General features: G+C 52.7%; 1 protein-coding gene across 1 annotated transcript; it reads left to right on the top strand.

Moving 5' to 3' along the window:
* The first annotated feature begins 5,575 nt into the window (after window positions 1-5,575).
* Window positions 5,576-18,472, top strand: PLA2G2F (phospholipase A2 group IIF). The gene is given in 5 exon segments (NM_001102522.1): window positions 5,576-5,795; window positions 6,452-6,504; window positions 9,838-9,982; window positions 11,347-11,456; window positions 14,547-18,472. Coding segments are annotated over 5 exon segments (591 nt in total). The 5' UTR covers window positions 5,576-5,685; the 3' UTR covers window positions 14,720-18,472.
* The last annotated feature ends 5,789 nt before the right edge of the window (window positions 18,473-24,261 follow it).

The raw sequence follows: 24,261 nt of genomic DNA, 5'->3' as shown, positions 1-24,261 counted from the left end.
GTGTTGATTAAAGTAACTTAATAAGCCTTAAAATTAGGTAGTATAAATCTGTCAACTCTGCTGTTTCAAAGTCAATTTGATATTCTAGGTCCTTTTCACTTCCATATGCATTTTAGGATCAGTTTGTCAGTTTCTACAAGAAAAGTGAACCAGGATTTTGATTGAGAGGGCATTGACGCTATAGAGCAAATGACATCTTAATAAAATGCAGTCTTCTGATTCATAAACATGGTCTTTCTTGATTTCTCTGGGCATTGTTTCATAGTTATCTATGTACAAGGCTTCCATGAGCTTCCCTGGTGGCTCAGATGGTAAAGAATCTGCCTGCAATGCAGGGCACCTTGGTTCAATCCTTGGGTTGGGAAGATACCCTGGAGAAGAGAATGGCTACCCATACCAGTATTTTTGCCTGGAGAATCCCATGGACAGAGGAGCCTGGTTGGCTACCGTTCGTAGGATTGCTAAGAGTTGGACACAACTGAGTGACTTTCACTTTCTTCCTTCATCTTTTCCACTATCCCTAAATATTTCATATTTTTAAATGTTACTGTTAAAGCATATTTTTCAATTCATTTTCTGGTTTTTTATTGCTAGTAAATATGAACTTAAAAGAAATTAAAAAAAACATGAAATTACAGGCATGAAATTAAAAGGCTCTTGTTCCTTGGAAGAAAAGCTATGATCAATCTGGACAGCATATTAAAAAGCACATTATTTTGCCAACAAAGTTCCGTCTAGTCAAAGCTACCCAGGGACTGAACCGAGGTCTCCCACATTGCAAGCGGATTCTTAACCAGCTGACCCACAAGGGAAGCCCAGTATCTCAGAAGATGACTGTATTTGGATAAAGGGTTTTTAACTGAGTTTATGAGTTTATGAGATGATGCTATGAAAGTGCTGCACTCAATATGCCAGCAAATTTGGAAAACTCAGCAGTGGACACAGGACTGGAAAAGGTCAGTTTTCATTCTGATCCCAAAGAAAGGCAATGCCAAAGAATGCTCAAACTACCGCACAATTAGACTCATCTCACACACTAGTAAAGTAATGCTCAAAATTCTCCAAGCCAGGCTTCAGCAATATGTGAACCGTGAACTTCCTGATGTTCAAGCTGGTTTTAGAAAGGGCAGAGGAACCAGAGATCAAATTGCCAACATCCGCTGGATCATGGAAAAAGCAAGAGAGTTCCAGTAAAACATCTATTTCTGCTTTATTGACTATGCCAAAGCCTTTGACTGTGTGGATCACAATAAACTGTGGACAACTCTGAAAGAGATGGGAATACCAGACCACCTGACCTGCCTCTTGAGGAACCTGTGTGCAGGTCAAGAAGCAACAGTTAGAACTGGACATGGAACAACAGACTGGTTTCAAATAGGAAAAGGAGTACGTCAAGGCTGTATATTGTCACCCTGCTTATTTGACTCTATGCAGAGTACATCATGAGAAACGCTGGACTGGAAGAAGCACACACTGGAATCAAGATTGCTGGGAGAAATATCAATAACCTCAGATATGCAGATGACACCATCCTTATGGCAGAAAGTGAAGAGGAACTAAAAAGCCTCTTGATGAAAGTGAAAGAGGAGAGTGAAAAAGTGGGCTTAAAGCTCAACATTCAGAAAACGAAGATCATGGCATCTGGTCCCATCACTTCATGGGAAATAGATGGGGAAACAGTGTCAGACTTTATTTGGGGGGTTCCAAAATCACTGCAGATGGTGACTGCATGAAATTAAAAGATGCTTACTCCTTGGAAGGAAAGTTATGTCCAACCTAGACAGCATATTCAAAAAGCAGAGAGATTACTTTGCCAACAAAGGTCCGGCTAGTCAAGGCTAAGGTTTTTCCTGTGGTCATGTATGGATGTGAGAGTTGGACTGTGAAGAAGGCTGAGTGCCAAAGAATTGATTCTTTTGAACTGTGGTGTTGGAGAAGACTCTTGAGAGTCCCTTGGACTGCAAGGAGATCCAACCAGTCCATTCTGAAGGAGATCAGCCCTGGGATTTCTTTGGAAGGAATGATGCTAAAGCTGAAACTCCAGTACTTTGGCCACCTCATGCGAAGAGTTGTCTCATTGGAAAAGACTCTGATGCTGGGAGGGATTGGGGGCAGGAGGAGAAGGGGACAACAGAGGATGAGATGGCTGGATGGCATCACTGACTCAATGGACATGAGTCTGAGTGAACTCCGGGAGTTGGTGATGGACAGGGAGGCCTGGCGTGTTGTGATTCATGGGGTCACAAAGAGTCGGACACAACTGAGCGACTTCACTTTCAGTTTTCACTTTCATGCATTGGAGAAGGAAATGGCAACCCACTCCAGTGTTCTTGCCTGGAGAATCCCAGGGACAGGGGAGCCTGGTGGGCTGCCGTCTATGGGGTCTCACAGAGTCGGACAGGACTGAAGTGACTTAGCAGCAGCAGCAGCAACATTGTAAAGAATACCACAGTCAATATTCTTTTTCATCTGCCTCTAGGAACTACTCGGGTTTGTATCTCGGTTTATAGTCTCAGAAGTGGAATTACTGGGTCGACAAGTTTATTCTTGACTTTTCTGATTAAGCGCCCATGGCTGGGAGAGGAGAGAGAGGGGAAGTGCCCATCCTCCCCTCAAGGGACCAGCCCAACCGGTGGCAGCCTGTGGGAGTGTGGGATGAGAAAATGGCCCAGGACTATGCAAAGACTCCCAGGGCACCCCCGCCTGCCCTCCGCCCCAGCTATGACCCCTTGGCATGGATCTAAGTGGCTCCCGGTTACCTGTATGTTGGCAGCTGTATCATCAGTATGGATTGGGCCTTACTTCTTGGCTGTTCCTCCTTTGGAGTTGAGTGATATCATTAAGAGGCATCTGCAAAACTCGAATAGAGAACTGAAGCCAAGCTCTGCATAGGCAAGTGAAGGCAGAGACCAGCCTCACCCTCCCATCGTCACACTCTGATCTCAGGGAGCTCCCGTCTGACAGGGCGGATGCAACCCCTGTCTTTGGGGGAACCCCTGGTCTTTATTGGAGAAATGACAGCCCTCTGTTCCCCAGGATCTCTGGCCTGAGTGCAATGCAAAGACCCACAGACCAAAACATGTACAGGTGCCCACAAAAGACTGTATCAGCAGGTACCAGTCTCCGGCGTCCATGAAGGGATGGGTGACTAGATGCAGTGGGACTTTTCTAGGATAACTTCCTGGGAAAGAGAAGGGTCTGGACCCACAGACAGGAAGTTGGGCAGGGGAAGAGGAGGGGCCTGGGAAGCGGGAAATGGGACCAGCCAGCCCGCTGGTTTGGTAGAGCCAGAAGTACAAGCCGGAAAAGCCGGGGGTGGGGAGGGAAGTCCTGGGTGGGGAGGGGCTCACTCCTGTTCCTCACCAGCAAGTCTGGGGACGTCAGAAGGGACAGATGATGTGAACGTGGGCCGCGATTTGGAGGTTTCATTTCCGGTCAAACTCCTCCCCTCCCTCCCTGTTCCCACTCCCACCACCTTAATCCATCTCAAGGCTGAAGAACAGACCTCGGCTCAGTAACACACAGGTTACAAGCTTGAGCACCTGCCTTAAGCCTCACAGCGCACAACACCTGTTGTCTGTTATTATCTGGGAGCAGGATCCTTACTCAGTGACGCCTGGTTATACCCGCCCTGCAGCTGAGGACACAGAGGCCCAAGGACCAGAGCTAGCTTGTCAGGACGGCAGAGTCAAGAAGTCAGGGCGCTGGGGTCAGAGCCCCTTATCCATGTGACCGTCCACAATGGGGGTCTCTCAGGGCTCCGGCCCCCTCTGCTCCTCCCCACTCCATCTTTCCCCTACTCCATCTTTCCCCAACTTGTGCTGCTATCCCCTACCAGAGGTGAACAGCACCAACTCCCAGGCCACAAGGATCTCAGTCAGAGGTGACTGGGTTCCCAAGGGCACATTTGGGAATGTGTGGAGCCATTTCTACTTCTCAAAAGTCAGCGGGGTGTGGTGGTGGGAGCAGGGAGGAGCGTGCGTGCGTGCTAAGTCCCTTCCATTTTATCTGACTCTTTGCAGCCCTATGGACCATAGTGCCACCTGGGAAGCTAGGCTGGAGCACAGGAAGGCAGCAGCTACTGGGTCTAGTGATGGAGGTAAGGGGCGCTGCCCAAGCCCACAGGATGCCTAGGATGGCCCCGCAGAGGGGTGTCGGGTCACATGACAGTGGTGAGGGGTGCAGAGTAGCCCCGTCCCAGACGCGCAGGCTCGCCCTCCCACGTCTGCGCTGGCGGCTTCCTGTTGTCTGCCTGCACCTGTGGCCCACTCCAGTCTCAGCCAGAGGTGGGCACCCACAGCTTGCAGATGCAGGTGGAGAGTTCTCAGCAGATTCTAGACTAAAGCGCTTCCAGATGTGAAGGGATGCCCTGCAGGCACACGCGTATCCACATGGAGGGCCTCCCTGACAGAGCTGCTCCTTGACCCAACTCTGCTCTGGCTCCTTGAACTCTTTTTCTTCTCTTAGGCCTCAACTTCTGGGCTTCTGTATTCATTTTGGCATTGTTCAGTCAGGAAAGCCCAGGCGGCTCTAGTGGTAAAGAATCGGCCTGCCGATGCAGGAGTCACAAGAGATGCAGGTTCGATCCGATGCAGGAGTAGCAAAAGATGCAGGTTTGATCCCTGAGTTGGGAAGATGCCCTGGAGAAGGGCATGGCAACCCACTGCAGTATTCTTGTCTGGAGAATCCCATGGACAGAGGAGCCTGGTGGGCTACAGTCCATGGGGTTGCAGAGTCGGACACGACTGAAGAGACTGAGCACGCATGTACTGCTGAGTCAGTTCAGCCAGGATTCCTCATCTTGATGTCTGATGGGGCTCCTCACTTCCGTTGCTAGGTGACACCACCCTGCCTGCCTTCAGCCAGATCCTTCTGGTGGTGGGTTAAGCTAGAATCTCCGCTACTCCTGATGTTTCTTCTTAGTAATTGCCCATCCACTGACCTCCACCTTGCACCTTGGCTACAAATTCCCACTTTCTAGGTTCTTCTATTTGGAGTTGAATCCAATCTGTCTCCTCCATGGCAAGACTTCATCAGAGCAGTTTCCAGCCTTCTGTCTCTTGGTTATCGTGGACTCAGGGCATTGCCGGGGAGGCCTCAGCACATTGACCCAGAAGCCTGCTTATCAGTCCCCAGGATGCAAGACTCTCATAAGTTCCTTTGTTGGAAAGAAGTTTGATGGCAACTGCTTCCCAGCCAGGCTCACAACCTTCAACTTCTCTCTACAAGGGCTCTTGGGAGTCAGCAGTCCCTCCAGACCTGGTCCAATAACCCCATTGAATAAATGGTCTGCCTGGCTGTGTTTTAACAAATATTACTGAATGTTTTTCTGTAACTTATCCTCATCCCTTTCGGGTGGGAAAGGAGAGAACGTGGGCTCATTTCCCTTCAGATGCTTGGAGAAAGGCCAAGCCCTCTTCTGATACATCAAGCCCCTGCCCCTGCAGGCCCAAGCACCCTGGGGTGGGATGTGACCCGGCGACTGTGGGCGGGGCGGGGGCGGAGGGAGGAGGCGGGGCCTCCTTTTTCTAGGCCATGTGCCACCCGCTTCCTGCCCAGGGGCATTGCCCCGGCACTCCCCTGCCAGTGAGCGGCAGCGAGACGCTGGGGCCTGTTCCCCGCAGCCATCGGAGCGGATTGCGGACCTTGCGAGACCTATGTCGCTGGCCCCCCAGAACCCAGAAGATGCCAGATGGGGCTCCGGCCAACCCCAAAGGGTGCAGGAAGAAGGGGCTGGTTAGACAACCCCCTGGGAGGAGAGGCCCGAGCCTCAGGACCTCTTCAAGAACCTCCAGGTACGTGCCTGCCTCCCCGGGATGGAGCCCTCGGTGGAGATGAGCAGGGAGGTGGGCGAAGAGCTGGCTCCTAGAACCTGTTTCTTCAGAAAGTCTGAGCCTCTGCTTACGGCTGAGATATTGCCTTTTCTGCACAACCGGGGCCTTGGGATCCATCAGTCCTCATAGGCACTTGAGGCCCAGAGAGGGTAAGGTAAGGGATCTATTGATGGTCACACAGCATTTTGGAAGTAGAGTTGCAGCTTGAACCCAGGGACTCAGGTCTCCTGGCTCCAGATACAAAAGCCAGCCACCAGGTGGGGTCACGTGACTGGCGTGCAAATGGAAGGGGCTGGTTCTGATGTGCGACCAGGTCCAATCCTGCAAGACAGGGAGCCCTCTGTCTCTTGGAAGCCTGGCTCGGGTGGAAGGGAAGGAGGCTCCCTGTGCCTCCCGGCTCTGCACTGCTGGGGGCTGTTGCTCCCAGAGGTGCAGGCAGGCAGGAGGTGCTCAGATGTCTCTGCAGGAGCTAATCACAGGGCAAGGGCAACAGGAACCCGGGCACCGAGGGGTGGTGTTGACTGCGGATGTAAGGAGGCTCAGGAGGGAGCCATAGGCCAGGAACCGCACGCGGTGGGGAGGGACAGACTAAGGACTGGGCTCTCTTCCCCTCTCAGATCTCACCTGGGGATGAAGAGTTTCATCACCATCACCATCCTAGCCAGCAGCGGTGAGTGAAGGTGCTGGGAAACCCCTCCTTCTGACCCCGACTCCAGCCTTTCTCCCGTGACTCAGCCATTGGCCACAGGCTCTCAGACCCACCGCTGGGTCTCTGCTCCCCGGCTCTGCCGGGCTTCCTTCCCTCTCTGCAGCTGTTTACTCCTCCAGCCACCTGTAAACACGCCCGAGGAGGTCAGCATTAACTGTTTACGAGCCTCCAGGGTGCGGGGCGCACAGTTGAGCAAGCATCATAAAGTGGTGCTGGTGGCTGGGCGTCAGGGCGCTTGGCGACACTGGGGCGCTTGTGTACATAGGAAGACGCGTTTGTGTACATACATGTGTACATGCAGACGGAACTCGTGAGCTTGCATGCAGGTATCCACACGTCTATGTGTAGGGGGTGTGTCTGAGCACATGATGATGTCTGTGTGTGTAACACACGTCTGGAAGATGGGTGAGCACGTGTTCACAGCAGTGTGTGTCTCTGGAGTGTGTAGGTGAATATAGGGAGCACACAACTGCACACACGTGTGTGGAGCAGTGTCTGGGTGTGAGAGGTAGCGGAAGATGATGGAGGTGGTCCGGGAGCCTCTTCCTTCTTCTTTCTGGAAGGACCACCCCCGGGACCACCGAGGCTCCTGACACATGGGCAGGCATCCTGGTGGCAGGTGCCCTGTGTAGGCAGGAGAGAGGCTGGGTATTCCACTGGCCTTCTGTCCACCTGTTCAGCAGCCCCTGAACCCAACCAGGTTTGAGACAAAGAAAGAAAATACCAGAGACAAAATGAAGTTGAATGCAGCCAGACATGAGAAATGGTTGGTTGAATTCAGGCAAAGTGACCTATTATTTAGAAAATAACCCCTTGTGTCCAGCCCAGCCCAGGGGCCGGGCACAAAGGCTGCAGACTGAGTGAACACAGGTTTTGTTTCTTCTGCTCCAAGCGGAGTGCGGATGTGGCCACTCTGGGTGTTGCACATGTGTGACAGTGGGAGTGTGTATGCGTGTATAAAGGTGTGGGAGGTGAGTGTGGGTCTGTTTGTGAGACCATGTGCGTGTGAGAGGCATTTGTGGGTGAGTGTGTGTGTAACTGTGTTATATATGGAGGAGAGTGTGCAGCGGGTGAGTGTGTGTTTACATCTGCCTGCGTGTAAGAGTATGACGTGTGTCTGTCCTGCATGTGGGTGGGTGAGTTTTAGGTGAGAACTGATGGTTGAGGGGTCCGGGGGATGGAAGCTGCCCCCCATCAGGGGTAACACCTACAGGACTAGGGGCAGGAGGCCAGGACCTCACAGCAGGCAGTCGGTCCCAGGCCCTGGAGGGGAGGGTCTGTCTTGCTTATGAACCCTGCCCCTGGCCCCGCAGCACTAACGGAGAAGCCTGTTTGCAGATGGGGGTCCGTCTGACCCCCAGGCTTCTGGGCACACGTTTGATTACAGTGACAAGAATCCTACAGAACAGAAAGGGCTTGGGGACAGCTGATGTTACTGGGAAGCCCTCTCAGCCCCCCTCTCTCTTCCATCGTGGCCAAATCAGAGACAGGCCCCCAGGTCGCAGGGACCCCTTCCTCCCTGCCCCAGACCCAGACAACCATTTACAGGCTCTAAACCACCCTCTTAAGGTTGTTGGCCGTTTCTCTCCACGCCTTTGTTTCCTCTTTCATTTGCTACTTATTCTCTGTAACGACAAAAGTCCCGAAGATAGACTGGAAGAGGCAGGTGGAGAGGGATGCCCTAAATTAGTTCTCTGACAGGAGGGCAGGCCTGGCCCAGGGTCCCAGTAAGCCCTGAGAGGGGACGCCGTGGGAAGAGCAAGGGTCTGGTGTGAGCTGGGTGCTTGCACTTCCCTGGAGGCTGGGGTTGTCATTCCCATTTTACGGATGGGAAAACCGAGGCCTAGGGAGCCTTAGTTCTGGGCCCGCATCTGTCTGACTCCAAAGTCTGTGCCTTTCCCACCAAGGCAGGTTGAGGTGGTGAGTTCCCCCATCATCACTAGGGATGTTGGACAGCCAAGTCTCCAGAAGCAAGTCGCTTCAGCCTTCGGGATTCCATCTGGGCTCTGTTTCTGAAATTCTCGGCTTCCTCCCTCTCCCACTACATTTCCTCTATCTGGCCGCAGAGCGGGGTGGGAAGCATGACTTGAGAGCAGGGGCAAAGGTGTGGAACTGGGCGCCTTGCCCCAGGCACAGCTGGAGGAGCCTCCCGGGGGAGGCAGCAGGGGTGAGGGGTGGTGAGCTGGCATCCCAGCTCCTGGGGGGGTCACAGACCCGGGTCCAGGTCTGGGCTCTGCCACTTCCAGGCTGCATGGGGCAAACCACCTCTCTGAGCCTCAGCTGCTCATCCATAAAATGGGGTAAAAGCGGCCCTCCTGCCTATGTGGTAATGGGGGGCAGGGGGGCGGGTGCGCAGCCTCACCCAGGTAAGAACCCAAACACCAGGCTCAATGTTGACTCAGCCGGGAGCCAGCATGCCTGGGAGCCCGGGAGGCAGGGAGACAGAGGAGGGCAGCAGATGGCCCCGGGGTGAGCGGCCTGAAGGGCGCCAGGAAGCTGACCCCGGGAGTCTGCTGGTATCTGAAGGGTTGTGGCACCGCCTGTGAGACAAGGACAAAGGGGAAGAAATGTATACTTGGGCGTGTGTGTGTGTGTGTGTGTGCGGGTGTGTGTGTGCATGTGTGTGTGTGTGCACGCGCGTGCGTGTGTGTATGTGTGCGCGTGTGTGCGTGTGTGTGTGTGTGCACGTGTGTGTGCGTGTGTGTGTGTGCACGTGTGTGTGTGTGCATGTGTGTGTGTGTGTGCGCGCGTGCGTGTGTGTCCAGAACACCCAATTGTCTCCGGATTAACCCTGAGATGCTCCCGCCCCAGGCCCTGCTGGGAGCCCAGGAGCCAGGCCAAAGCAGCAGGGCCCAGAACCCTGTTCAGAAGAGCACGTGGCATCTGGGAAGCAAGCCCCTTAGGGTGTATCAGGCACACGGCTCTCCCTGTCTGGGTCCAAATTCTGCCTCCACTGATTTTCAACAATGTCTCCTTGGGCCAGTTGCTAAATGCTCTGGGCCTCGATCGCCTCATCTGTAAAATGGGTTTTTTTTTTTACAGGGTTGCAGTGAGCACTTGATGGACTCGGGCATGGAAGGGCGGCGGGCAGGGCCCACTTTCTTCTGGGGGCTGTGGGGCTCGGTGTGAGGACATGGGCAGAGCACCGCACGGGGCGCCCTGTGGAGTGCTGCCTCCTTCTGCTCTGCCCTCCTCCCCTGCCCCTGTCTCCCGTCCCCTGGCCCCAGCCAGGTGGGCAGGAGCGGCCACGAATGGGGCTGGGAGCTCACCACACCCCTCGGCTCTCTCTCGCAGTCCTGCCTGCGGCCCGCAGCAGCCTGCTCAACCTCAAGTCCATGGTGGAGACGGTCACCGGGAGGAACGCCATCTTGTCCTTCGTGGGCTACGGCTGCTACTGCGGGCTGGGGGGCCGCGGCCTGCCCATGGACGAGGTGGACTGGTAGGTCCCGAGAGGCTGGGCCACGCTCAGAACTGGGCGGGGACAGCCCAGGTCAGACCGTCCCCAGTCTCCCAGTGGTGGGGGAAGGCCCTTACCCCAAGGAGGAGGCTTGTGTGCTGAGTTTGTAACCAGAAGCCTGACATTTGACCTACGTTCTCCTCAACCGTCTGGGACACTTCCTATTGTCTGTTTCCAAGGTCTTGGGCTTGGAGGCATTCAGTTCAGTTGCTCAGTCGTGTCTGACTCTTTGCAACCCCTTGAACCGCAGCACGCCAGGCCTCCCTGTCCATCACCAACTCCCCGAGTTCACCCAAACCCATGTCCATTGAGTGGGTGATGCCATCCAACCATCTCATCCTCTGTCGCCCCCTTCTCTTCCTGCCCTCAATCTTTCCCAGCACCAAGGTCTAGAATTCCCATTCTCAGCGGAACCTTTGACCTGTCCCCAGACACGCATGGGCTTCCCTGGTGGCTCAGATGGTAAAGCGTCTGCCTGCAATGTGGGAGACCTGGGTTCAATCCCTGGGTCGGGAAGATCCCCTGGAGAAGGAAATGGCAACCCACTCCAGTACTCTTGCCTGGAAAGTTCCATGGACAGAGGAGCCTGGCGGGCTACAGTCCGTGGGGTCGCAAAGAGTCAGATACAACTGAGTGACTTCACTTTCACTTTTCCTTTCACTTTCTTTCAAACACACATGAGAGCTACAGTCACACTGTTGTGTTGGACAAAGCAAGGGCTGAGACCCCTGCCTGCTCAGACAGGAGGCCCTGGAGAGCAGGACTGTGCCTCCTCCATCATCTGGGAGTTCCTGGAAGCCGTGGCTTGTCATCTCCTCCTTTCCCCAACCCAAAGCAGCCAGCATGAGTCTGGCATCCCTGGGGGCTTCATAAATGCATGTTGACTAATTGCCTGCCTCTCACCAGAGGGGATGGGACAGCCACATCAGCAGTGGCTCCATGTCCCCCACCCCCAAGCCCCACTTACCCCTCCAGACTTTGGTCCCTCCCTGGCCATCCTGCACAGCCAGGAGTAGCCCCTGCATCTGGCCGGTCTCCTCCGCTGTGGACTTCACCCAGGCCCCTCCCTCCCACCCTGCCCTTCCTACAGCTGCAGCCAGGGCTCAAGGTGGGGAGAGCCAGAGATCTGGGGAGAGGACAGAGAGAGGGGGTCACGGACTTGATCCCGGGGCACTGGCCTGACTCCTTCTGGCTGTGTGACTTCCGGCAAGTAACTGCCCTCTCTGGGCCACCGTCTGAAGGTCTTACGAGAGGGATGGGAACAGCTGATCATGGCAGGGCTCACTGCCAGTGGGAGAGGGGCCAGGCCTGGCCACGTCTGCCTTCTCTCCCCTCCCTGCCCCTAGGTGCTGCCATGCCCACGACTGCTGCTACCAGAAGCTCTTTGACCTGGGCTGCCACACCTATGTGGACCACTACGACTACACCATCGAGAACGACACTGACATCGTCTGCAGTGAGTGCCCCCCGTCACCCCTTCCCCAGGAAAAGCCCGAACTGCCAGCCATCCCCCTAGCCTGTGCCGGGGGCAGGGCTGCCAATGAAATGCAGGAGGTCCCAGTAACTCTGAATTTCAGATAAACAATGAAAAGTGTTTTCATGGAAGTTTACACTGACTCAGTGGACATGAGTTCGAGTGAACTCCAGGAGATACTGAAGGACAGGAAGCCTGGCGTGCTGCAGTCCAGGGGGTCGCAAAGAGTCAGACACAACTGAGCGACTGAACAGCAACAACAAATATCCTAAATACTGCGTGTGTGTGTGTGTGTGTGTGTGTGCGCGTGCTAAGCTGCTTCATTAGTGTCCAACTCTATTTGACTTGATGGACTGTAGCCTGCCAGAGTCCTCTGTCCATGGGACTCTCCAGGCAAGAATACCGGAGTGGGTTACCATGCCCTCCTCCAGGGGGTCTTCTCGAGCCAGGGATCGAACCTCCATCTCTTATGCCTGCTGCATTGGCAGGCGGGTTCGCCTGGGAAGCCCAAATAGTGCATGGAACATACTTACACTAAACCTTAGCAGAAAATTATTTAGTATTAGTATAAAATAAAGAAGTAGCATAAGTATATCCCATGCAATGTTTGGAATATACTTATACTAAAACGTTTATTGTCTGAAATTCAGATTTCACTGGACACCTTACTTTTGTTTGCTTGCTTGCTGAATCTAATAGGCTCTGGCACATCCCCCTGAAGCGCTCTGAGGCCCCCACCTGAATGGGCACCCTGATTCTTCAGTCCCCACTTCAGCTTTGGAGAACTTAGAGAGCAATCTTGATTCAGTGGGTCAAGTTTGGAGGGTCCCAGTTCTCCGTGTTTTTAACCAGATCCTTGGGTGATTCTGAGACTTTGTAGCAGGCTGGCCAGGGAGTCGGGAGTCCTGTGTTGACACCCAGGTTTGGCCAGCATCTCCTCCCCATGTGGCCCTGGGCAGGGTCCTTCCCCACCTCACTTCAGTCTCCCCATGGGTACACTGAGGGGTTTGGATCTGAGCAGACCCCTTCCCTTCTAGTTCTCTCTCGGGGACCCCAGTAGATGAGGTGGCCCCATGGTACAACTCCCAGTGTTTCTAGGGATTTGAGATGCTGGAGCCAGGCCTGGCAGGTTCCCTCACTTTGCCATAGACTCTTCACGGTCATTCCCCACCCGAGGGGTGCCACATCCGAGCTGTCAGCCCAGAAGTCCCGCCTGTGGCGCCTCCTGCCTGGGCCAGCAGGTGTCCCCTGGGTAGCCCCAGGCTCCCTTTGTCCCCTTACATTAACCAGGCTGTGCGTCATGCCTCACTAAGAGCTCACGAGCAACGTCAGTTTTGCAAAAAAGAAAACAACTCAAGACTCCTGTTCTCTGGTAAAGAGTCTGGTGGGGACCCAAGCACTGCTGGTGCCCCTTGGCAGCCCAGGGCTGAGTGGTACTCAGATGCTGCAGTTCAGATGTAGAGTGGAGGCACTGTTTGAGCAGGAGTCCATTAAGCAGATCAAATCTCCCTCCTCAACCCCTAAGACTGTGGACCATCCTGAGCTGTGGCTCTCACACTGGGTTCTGGGGAGTTCTCGGACCAGCAGGTCAGCTGCTGTGAGCAGTGATGGGGAGGTATCCCTGAGTGGTCCAGCTGGCTCTTTGATGTATTTTGTAGCTCAAGTGGCTTCTCTTTCAGGTGCTTGAGATATTCGTCTTTGGTAAAGAGTTTCACGTCAGAGAAAAGATTCTGCTGATAGAAAGTTTGCAAGTTTGCAAACCACTGGGCTAGTGGGTGGTTCTCGAAAGGGGTTCCCTGAACCTCAGCATCAGCATCACTTGTTAGAAATGCAGATATCAGGCCCCCACCCCAGACTCACTGAATCTGAATCTCTAGGGGTGGGGTGGGATAGCCTTTGTTTTAGGAGCCCTCCAAACAGATTTCATTTTCTTGGGCTCCAAAATCACTGCGGATGGTGACTGCAGCCATGAAAGTAAAAGACGCTTGTTCTTTGGAAGGAAAGCTATGATAAATCTAGACAGCATATTAAAAAGCAGAGACATCACTTTGTTGACAGAAGGTCCATATAGTCAAAGCTCTGATTTTTCCAGTAGTCACATCCAGTATGGATGTGAAAGTTGGACCACAAAGAAGGCCAAGCACCAAAGAATTGATGCTCTCGAACTGGGGTGCTGGAGAAGACTCTTGAGAGTCCCTTGGACTGCAAGGGGATCAAACCAGTCAATCCCAGAGGAAGTCAACCCTGAATATTCACTGGAAGGACTGATGCTGTGACCGAAGCTCCAATACTTTGGCCACCTGGTGTGAAGAGCTGACTCATTAGAAAAACCCCGATGCTGGGAAAGATTAAGGGCAAGAGGAGAAGAGGGTGACAGAGGATGAGATGGCTGACTGGCATCACCGACTCAACAGACATGAATTTGAGGAAACTCCTGGAGACAGTGAAAGGCAAGGAAGCCTGGCGTGCTGCCGTCCGTGGGGTCACAGAGTCAGACACGACTTAGCGGCAGAACAAACAATGACAAGCAGGTGATCCTAAAGCTCACCCGAGGCCGAGAACTCACGGGAAGATGATTTCTGAAGGCCAATAGTAACAACAACAACATCTGCTCCGTGGGAGGCACTGAGCTAAGCTCTTCACGAGTGTTTTGCTCCCTCCATCCTTACCACAGCGCCCTCCAGAGTGGGGGTGCTGGGATTCTGGGCTTGAAGAGAGGAAGCCTGTGATGGTAGAAAGTAGGGAGGGGGCGGGGTGGAGATGGGGGTTAGTTCCCGACACCTCAGTTTCTACCCCAGCTCAGCCTCAGGTTTGCTGGGTGACTTAGGCAAGCCACACCCCATCCTGAGCCTCAGTTTCCCCAACTCAACACTGTCCTGTTGGGCTCCCGTGGTTGTGTGTTTCCCACACGTCAGGGGCACCTGGAGGTCTGGGAATGCAAGAGGCTGGGCCCCGGCCCTGACCTCCTGCGCCTGCAGGCCCAGGGTAGGCCCCCGGACGATGGTGCGGCTGGCCAGGACCACTTTCAGAGGCCCCTGTGATCTCAGGGTCCGCGCGCTCCACTCTCCACAGGCGAGCTCAACCAGACCGAGTGTGACAAGCAGACGTGCGAGTGCGACAGGAGCGTGGTTCTGTGCCTCCAGAAGCAGACATACAGGGAGGAGCACCGCAACTATCTCAACATCTACTGCCAGGGCCCCACGCCCAACTGCAGCATCTACGAGCCGCCCCCCGTGCCGCCCTAGGTCCCCTGGGGCTGGCGGAGGAGCTGGGAGGAGGCTCTGGCCCTGGGGGCCAGGCGGATGGAGCAGGTGGAGGTGGGGGTGGATCGGGAGCCCCCGGTGCATCTGGCCGCCTCCCCTCGGGAGCCTTCCGGTGGTCCAGAGGACTCAGAAAGGTCTGGGCCCTGGCCCTGGCCACCAGGCTCCTCAAGCCCAGCCCTGGGTGTGGCTTCATCCTGGATGCAAGGGGGCGGCGCGTGCCTTGTTGGGGTCTCCCCCAAGTGTGGAAGGGATCGGGGGGCCTCTCGCTGACTGAGCCAGGCACGAAAGGGTGGATCCCAGAGTCTTCAAGACCTGCAGCAGCCGCATGGGCCCAGAGCTCGGTGTGTCCTAGGGCAGCTCCCAGGCAGACGGAGTGCTGGTCACAGGTCTGGGTTCTGGGGGCCCCTCGCTGCTCCTGCAGGATGAGTTGGGGTGATCCATGCTTTGGGGGGAGCAGGATTGTTAAAGGGGCTTTGTTAAAGAGCAGGTGGCCCCATCCTGGCCTTCATCGTTGGCACATGAGTCCCGGCCCAGATCGGATAGTCACAGGGCTTGGGTCCCAGCCCTGAAGTCCAGCCTCAGTGACCCAAAGAGCCTCTAAGCAGGCTCCTGGGCCCTGAGAGAACCCACATGCACCACCCCCACCCTGCCCCAGGTCCACAGGGACCCAGATGGGGGCACACACAAACGTGCACCCCCAGGCAGGCCTTCCTGCCTCTCCCGCTGACCCACTCAGCTCAGAGGAACAGCCTGGCCACGACTCTGCAGCCCTGAGCACTCTGAGGAAGCCCCAACCCCAGCGTCCCCAGTCTCTGACAAACACACAGGCCAAAGGGTCACGGTCTAGATGGCCAGGCCCTCCCCCGCGCCTCCCCCTACGCAGCAGCCAGGCCAGGGAGTGGAATGGGCCAGAAGCCTCTCTCCCTGGACGAGGAGGGACAAGGCTGCAGCGTCAACTCAGAATCCCGCTGCATGCGGAGGGCGCCGAGAGCTGGAACCCAGCTTGAGGAGGAGGAGACAGAGGCAGGAGGGACCAGGGCCAGGCAGGAGGCCGTGGGGAAGATTCAAGAAGGGGTAGACGGGGAACAGGATGAGGACAGGGAAAGGAGGGGGGAGCGGGGAGACACGGCGGGGGGACCAGACTCCAGACCAGAGCGGTCTTGGCAGGAGAAGGGGACGGAGGAGCCTTGGGGACAGGGCCCCGCGGGCTGGGGGGCCACCGGCTGGGGAGGGCGGAGGGCCAGGCCCGGCAGGCCGCCTCCCGACGGCGCCAGCATTGATGTCTTCCCAGGCGCGCCTTCCTCGCCTCCCCTGCTGACCTCAGCAGCCTCCGGGTGCCCAGGGCACCCCGCCGCGTCCTGCCTTCTGTCTTTGTCTGGCATCAACCCCTAAGGCCCAGTGGTGCAGCACTGTGACCCCAGGGATGCTCAGAACATCCACCAGGAATCTCGGCCCTCCCGGGGGCCCCGAGGACTTACAGTCCCCAGGGGAGGGCTGTGGGAGTGGCGAGAAGGTCTACAAAAAACCACGACAGGACTGGACCGAGCCCCGCAGAGCTGCAGCTTCTAGGATGCCTGCCCTGGGGGCTAGGGTCAGCACTCACCGAGTGTGGGACCACCGCTCACCCCCTGCTGTCCTGCTGGCCACAGTGGGTGAGGCTGTGGCCCCCCGCATGCCCTGACCCCACCTGCCCAGTAGCCAAGATCCTCCTGGGAGCCCACCTTTTCCTCACCGTCCCGGGCTGACCCCTGACTTCTCTGAGCTGAATCTCCACCCCCGCTGCCCCCACAACCCAGGCAGGGATGGAGTCAGGATGGGGAGTCCCCCAGAGGAGGGGACCACAGAGGCCTGGGCCCCTTGCCCATGGAAGCCCTAGCTGGGCCCCTCCACACACAAACACACCCTCACCTTCCTGAAAGTCTGGGTGTTGGGAGGCATTCTGCTGCTAAGGGGTTCTGCCTGCCCCCTCCCTCACCCCAGACTCTCCCAAGTGCTGCGACCCCAAGAGACCGTTCCCAGGACTCGACGTCCCCTCCTCAAACTATTAAAACCCTCCTTCCTCAACTCCTCGTCGCTGGATCCTCCCTGGCATGGCACCCACTGGCCAGGCGTCAGGGGAAAGCACAGCCGTTCCCTCCTGGGTCTCCGGCTCTGGGGAAAACAGGTTCCTTGGTGCCTAGCGGTGGGCATGGCCTGCTCCCTCCCTGCCTCTGGCCTGACAGAAGCAGCCGCCCTCCAGCAGAAGTGCAAGTGTTGGGAGGGTTGGAAAGTAGGGCTGTGGTCCAGCAATCGGACAACACGAGCAACCAGTGGGCTGAGAGCTTGCCCGGCGTCCAGTCCACGACACTCTCTATCCATCCCATCTTTTTATTTTCTGTTGGAGAACTGAGGCCCAGGGAGGGCAGGTAACTTGCCCAAAGTCAGCCAGGCCATTAGTGATGGTGCTGGGCTCTGAATCCTCAGCCTCTGACTTTTCATGTCACCTCTTTGCACCTTCTTAACGAGGACTTGGGCCGCTGGGGCCAGTGGGACAAGTGACTGAGAGCCCAGCAGGGTGCCAGGTCCTGGGTCCTGGCTTGACCCCTTGCCTGTGAGGGGTGTCGGTTTCCCCAAGTGCGGAGACCAAAGCAGCTGTTTCAGAGGCTCCCCAAAGCTGTGGATTTTCCTGTGACACCCAGGGGTGACCTCTGGGGAAGGGGAGGCTGAGCAGACAGGAGTCGGAGGCCTCCTACTCATCCTTCCATGAGCAACCCTGCTTTTCCTGCGGTACCTACTGCCCCTTCACAAGAGCTACTGCAAGGAGAAGAGGGACTCTTCGGTCAAAAGGTTGAAAAGCCCTGGACATGGTCATCCGTTGATTGGTTCATTCATTCAGTGAACCTGTCCTGGTGGTCTCCTATGGACCAGGCTGGGCTTTACAGTAGACACTGCTGATCAGACACAGCTCCTGCCCACAGGAAGCCCACAGTCTGGGAGGGGGAGGCAGACATGTGGACCGACATCCTTGACATATGGGGCCAGGTGGTGTCAGGTTGGAGACCAAGCATGTCTCTGCCAGTCCCGGAAGTGGCCCTGGAGTGGGTGGGGTGGAGCTGGAACGGTGTATTAGATGCCTCTGAGGTGGCGAGGAAGAATGGGACCATGGATTTTGAGGAAGGACTCTGCTTAACCCAGTCTGGGTGGTCTTTCTCTCCTCAGGTTAGTGAGGCCTTTGATGCTAAGGCTTGAGGAGGATGAGGGACTTCCTTCCACTGGTCTGAGGGCGGCCACCGACAAAGACGCTCTCCTTGACCACAACTTGGGCAGGCTCTTGCGAGATCTTTTCTCAACCAGGGCTCCACATGTTTTAGCAAGAATCTTGCTACGTCGGTTCACTGAGCACCCCCACCCACCCACGGTATCTGATCAAATCTCTCATCCTCCACTCCTCCCCCCACCAGTGACATCAGATCACCCCCATGCTCTTTCTCCAAGAATCCTGTTTGGTCAGTTCAGCAGAAATTCCCTACCCTCTCAGGAATTTTCCATCCCCACCTCCAACTCCTGCTGTAAATCCCCACTTAAGAAAACTCAGGATCTCACAGTGCTGTACAGCAGAGGTTAACACAACATTGTCAAGCAACTATACTCCAGGAAAAATATAAAACTGAAGATTTGAAGTCATATTTGGAATTGAGCCCAAATCTATACTGGCCCCTGTTGCGAGAGTTTTTGAATAAAAATCTGTTTTGGCAACTTTACTATCCATCTCTGGTTTTCTAGGAGCTGTGACTCAGATGGAGGAGTCAGACTCACCACTGGACCCTGGGATCTCTGCCAACTAAAAACTGTCACTTGCCACGTGCTTCCATAAGAAGGAAGCCACCAGACACTGCAGCCGCTGACTTTTGACACTCCCTAAAAGGAGTTCGGGGTGGAAATGAGCCTCAGGAATGAGGCTCTCTGTGCTCTGGGAAAAAGTGGCAGAACAGGTATTCAGATAGCTAGATATTTCAGGAGAAGATTTTATGAGCCCAATTTCTAGCATCTTCTCACATATAGAAAAGCGTGAAAGTCACTTATGGAGACATCTGCTCCTCATAACTAAACAGCAACCTTCTTGACTCACGGGCATCTTTCGTAAAATGTGTGCTTGGTGGTGCATAACTCCCTTCACCAAAGTCACATATATTCTGACACCTTCCCTCTTTAACTCTTTGGAGCATTTCCTTCTCATTTTGCCCCCAATAAAACTTAACTCACATCTCTCACACTGTGCCTTTTAAAAAATTCGACACCTCTCACTTTCAGTGGGAAAGCATGGTACATCCTCCTGGGTTATTACATCATAGTCCTATTCATGGTCTTTGAGCCATTTTTCACTTCTTGGTTAGACTCCATTTGCCTTTATGCTTTGTTATCTGCCTTTAAACCCGAACAGATTCTGCCATCCTGCACATTTTATTAATTCTTCTAGTTTTCTCCAGAAATGTGGCTACAACTCTTTAAATTAATGTTTCCAATTTTTGTCCCTTCCCTCTTTGTTGTAGCCACACGTTCCAGGAAACAAACTCACTCAGAAGGACAGTGCAGATGGTGGAGTGCAGTCTATTACACCGGCGGGCCCAAGGCAGAGTCTCCTCTTAGCCAAGGACCCTGACCAGCATCTGTGAAAATCTTTTATACCCCATGTGCACGTGTCTGAACCCACCACTCCAAATTCCTTGAGACTTACATAAACCAAGGAAAATACAATCCCAATAACCCCATCATTCACGTGCTATGTGCTCATGTGGTCAACAGTTAAACAATTAGCCAATAATCAATAAACCCGAGGTTACACTCTGATAGATACAGAAAAATTTATGGCCTGTCTGGAGGAAGGGGTGATTAGTGTATGTTTTCTCTTAGGCGATGAGTAACCTAGATACGATCTTCAAGGTTCCCCTGTCTGGAAGGGGGTCTTATCCTTCTGTTGTTGTTTTCATGGGCACTAAACACAGAGTTCAGAGTCCATTGGAAAGGTGGCCGAGCACGATCAGCATGAACAGGCCTAAGATGGAGTCCAGGCCCTGTGAATTCCTTCTTCATCTTGACTTGCAGTCACTGGGAACTAAAGCCAACTGTCCAGAAACTTATCGGAACTTTCTAAAGAAACCCTGGGACCTGAAGCTGGATGCGTCTATGCTCTTCTCCAAGATGCAAACGTGACTGTGACCTTAATGTCTGTGCCATCAACAAAGATGCTTCAAACTGCAAACCAGGAAGACCAACAGGTTGCCACTGCTCTCCTCACTTCACCATCTACAGATGCTTCAAGTTCAACATCTCAGTTGGCTGCCCTCTGGACTTAGAAACTAAGTTTAATTGCTCTACTCATTAATCTCTGTTTTTCTTCTCTTTTTTTTTTTCCTAGAAATCCCCCTCGTTTAAAAGTTTGATGGTTCGTTTACACCATCCAGAAAATACCCTTTACTGCCAAGTCTCAACAGATGGTTCCACTGGTCACTAATGAACAAAAAATGATCAATTGATAAGTGAACTGCTGAAAAAAGTTTGCTATGACTAATGTGTTCTCTTGGCAGAACTTTATGAGCCTTTGCCCTGCTTCATTCTGTACCACAAAGCCAAATTTGCCTGTTACTCCAGGTTTTTCTTGACTTCCTACTTTTGCATTCCAGTCCCCTATAATGAAAAGGACATTTTGGGGGGGTATTAGTTCTAGAAGGTCTTGTAGGTCTTCATAGAACTGTTCAACTTCAGGTTCTTCAGCATTACTGGTCGGGGCATAGACTTGGATTACCGTGATATTGCATGGTTTGCCTTGGAAACGAACAGAGATCATTCTGTCATTTTTGAGATTGCATCCAAGTACTGCATTTCAGACTCTTTTGTTGACTATGATGGCTACTGCATTTCTTCTAAGCGATTCCTGCCCACAGTAGTAGATATAATGGTCATCTGAGTTAAATTCACCCATTCCAGTCCATCTTAGTTCACTGATTCCTAAAATGTCAATGTTCACTCTTGTCATCACCTGTTTGACCACTTCCAACTTGCCTTGATTCATGGACCTGACATTCCAGGTTCCTGTGCAATATTGCTCTTTACAGCGTCAGACCTTGCTTCTATCACCAGTCCCATCCACAACTGGGTGTTGTTTTTGCTTTGCCTCCATCCCTTCATTCTTTCTGGAGTTACTTCTTCACTAATCTCCACCGACCTGGGGAGTTCATCTTTCAGTGTCCTATCTTTTTGTGTTTTCATACTGTTCATGGGGTTCTCAAAGCAAGAATATTGAAGTGGTTTGCCATTCCCTTCTCCAGTGGACCACATTCTGTCAGACCTCTCCACCATGACCCACCCATCTTGGGTGGCCCCACATGGCCTGGCTTAGTTTCATTGAGTTAGACAAGGCTGTGGTCCATGTGGTCAGATTGGCCTGTTGTCTGTGATTGTGGCTTCAGTCCGTTTGCCCTCTGATGCCCTCTCTCAGCGCCTACTGTCTCACTTGGGTTTCTCTTACCTTGGACGTGGGGTATCTCTTTACGGCTGCTCCAGCAAAGCAGTCGCCACCCCTGACCTTGGACATGGGGTAGCTCTTCTCGGCCACACTTCTGCACTGTCGCAGCCACTGCGCAGTGCCAAGAGAATGCACTGGTCATAGCAAACACCCTCTTCAATAACAACACAAGAGAAGACTCTACACATGGACATCACCAGATGGTCGACACCAAAATCACATTGGTTCCATTCTTTGCAGCCAAAGATGGAGAAGCTCTATACAGTCAGCAGAAACAAGACCAGGAGCTGACTGTGGCTCAGATCATGAACTCCTTATTGCCAAATTCAGACTTAAATTGAAGAAAGTGGGGAAAACCACTAAATCAAATCCCTTATGACTATACAGTGGAAGTGACAAATAGATTTAAGGGACTAGATCTGTTACACAGAGTGCCTGATGAACTATGGACGGAGGTTCATGACATTGTACAGAAGACAGGAATCAAGACCATCCCCAAAAAAAGAAATGTAAAAAAGCAAAATGGCTGTCCGAGGAGGCCTTACAAATACCTGTGAAAAGAAGGGAAGCACAAAGCAAAGGAGAAAAGGAAAGATATACCCATTTGAATGCAGGGTTCCAAAGAACAGCAAGGAGAGATGAGAAAGTCTTCCTCAGTGATCAATGCAAAGAAATAGAGGAAAACAATAGAATGGGAAAGACTAGAGATCTCTTCAAGAAAATTAGAGATACCAAGGGAACACTTCATGCAAAGATGGGCTCAATAAACGACAAAAGTGGTAGGGACCTAACAGAAGCAGAAGATATTAAGAAGAGGTGGCAAGAATACACAGAAGAACTGTATAAAAAAGATCTTCATGACCCAGATAATCACAATGGTGTGATCACTCACCTAGAGCCACACATCCTGGAATGTGAAGTCAAGTGGGCCTTAGGAAGCATCACTACAAAGAAAGCTAGTGGAGGTGATGGAATTCCAGTTGAGCTATTTCAAATCCTGAAACATGATGCTGTGAAAGTGTTGCACTCAATATGCCAGCAAATTTGGAAAACTCAGCAGTGGCCACAGGAATGGAAAAGGTCAGTTTTCATTCCAATCCCAAAGAAAAGCAATGCTAAAGAATGCTCAAACTACTGCACAATTGCATTCATCTCACACTCTAGTAAAGTAATGCTCAAAATTCTCCCAGCCAGGCTTCAGCAATACGTGAACCCTGATCTTCCAGATGTTCAAGCTGGTTTTAGAAAGGCAGAGGAACCAGAGATCAAATTGCCAACATCCAATGGATCATCGAAAAAGCAAAAGAGTTCCAGAAAAACATCTATTTCTGCTTTATTGACTATGCCAAAGCCTTTGACTGTGTAGATCACAATAAACTGTGGAAAATTCTGAAAGAGATGGGAATACCAGACCACCTGATCTGCCTCTTGAGAAATTTGTATGCAGGTCAGGAAGCAACAATTTGAACTGGACATGGAACAACAGACTGGTTCCAAATAGGAAAAGGAGTACGTCAAGTCTGTATATTGTCACCCTGCTTATTTAACTTCTATGCAGAGTACATCATGAGAAACACTGGGCTGGAAGAAGCACAAGCTGGAATCAAGATTGCCGGGAGAAATATCAATAACCTCAGATATGTAGATGACACCACCCTTATGGCAGAAAGTGAAGAAGAACTAAAGAGCCTCTTGATGAAAGTGAAAGAGGAGAGTGAAAAAGTGGGCTTAAAGCTCAACATTCAGAAAACGAAGATCATGGCATCTGGTCCCATCACTTCATGGGAAATAGATGGGGAAACAGTGGAAACAGTGGCTGACTTTATTTTTCTGGGCTCCAAATCACTGCAGATGGTGATTGCAACCATGAAATTAAAAGATGCTTACTCCTTGGAAGGAAAGTTATGACCAACCTAGACAGCATATTAAAAAGCAGAGACATTACTTTGTCAACAAAGGTCTATCTAGTCAAGGCTATGATTTTTCCAGTAGCCATGTATGGATGTGAGAGTTGGACTATAAAGAAAGCTGAGCACCAAAGATTGATGCTTTTGAACTGTGGTGTTGGAGAAGACTCTTGAGAGTCCCTTGGACTGCAAGGAGATACAAGCAGTCCATCCTAAAGGAGATCAGTCCTGGGTGTTCATTGGAGGGACTGATGTTGAAGCTGAAACTGCAATACTTTGGCCACCGGATGCAAAGAGCTGACTCATTTGAAAAGACCCTGATGCTGGGATAGATTGAGGGCAGGAGGAGAAGGGGACGACAGAGGATGAGATGGTTGGATGGCATCACCAAGAGAATGGACATGAGTTTGAGTAGTCTCTGGGAGTTGGTGATGGACAGGGAGGCCTAGCGTGCTGTGGTTCATGGGGTCACAAAGTGTTGGACATGACTGAGCGACTGAACTGAACTGAACTGAAAAAAGTTTGCACAATGTGAGAGTTGCAAGTTAAGTTTTATTTGGGGCAAAATGAGAACTGCAGTCTGAGCCTTAGTGTTTCATCTAGCTTTGAGAATCTGCTTTGAGAAGGCAAGGAGAGAGCTAGGTCTGTATCGGAGTTTTGCAACAAAGGGCAGGTAGTGAGAAACATCAAAATTTTATTGTAAATGAACTAAAACCAGGTATCCCAAGTTAAGGAATTTAGTGCTTTTCTATGTATGGAGAGATGCAAGAGTCTGGCACACTGAAATCACTCCTTCGATGGGCACGTCACCTATCTGGGTCTAGCATCTTGTGTTTTCACACCCTGAGTCTCCCCAGGGCTCACCGCAGGGAGTGGCTGCGGTCTGATGGCTGCGGTCTGATGGCTGCTAGGTGGCAGGCATTCTTTCCTTCGGAGTTCCCGTAGGGCTCAGCAGCTCACCATCCTTAGGGGCTGCAATCACTGAGGACTGTGACATCCTTTGTCTACTGATCTGGCAGGAAATATTCCATTTCTCAGAACTCATAGGGTTCAGGAGAAACACAATCTCCTCCTTCCCTGAACGAGAGGAAGGAATGGCAAAGACTCTCTCTTCG

Source organism: Bos taurus, chromosome 2, assembly GCF_002263795.3.
Source record: "Bos taurus isolate L1 Dominette 01449 registration number 42190680 breed Hereford chromosome 2, ARS-UCD2.0, whole genome shotgun sequence".
Taxonomy (NCBI): domain Eukaryota; kingdom Metazoa; phylum Chordata; class Mammalia; order Artiodactyla; family Bovidae; genus Bos; species Bos taurus.
This window is presented reverse-complemented; position numbering and strand designations above follow the sequence as displayed.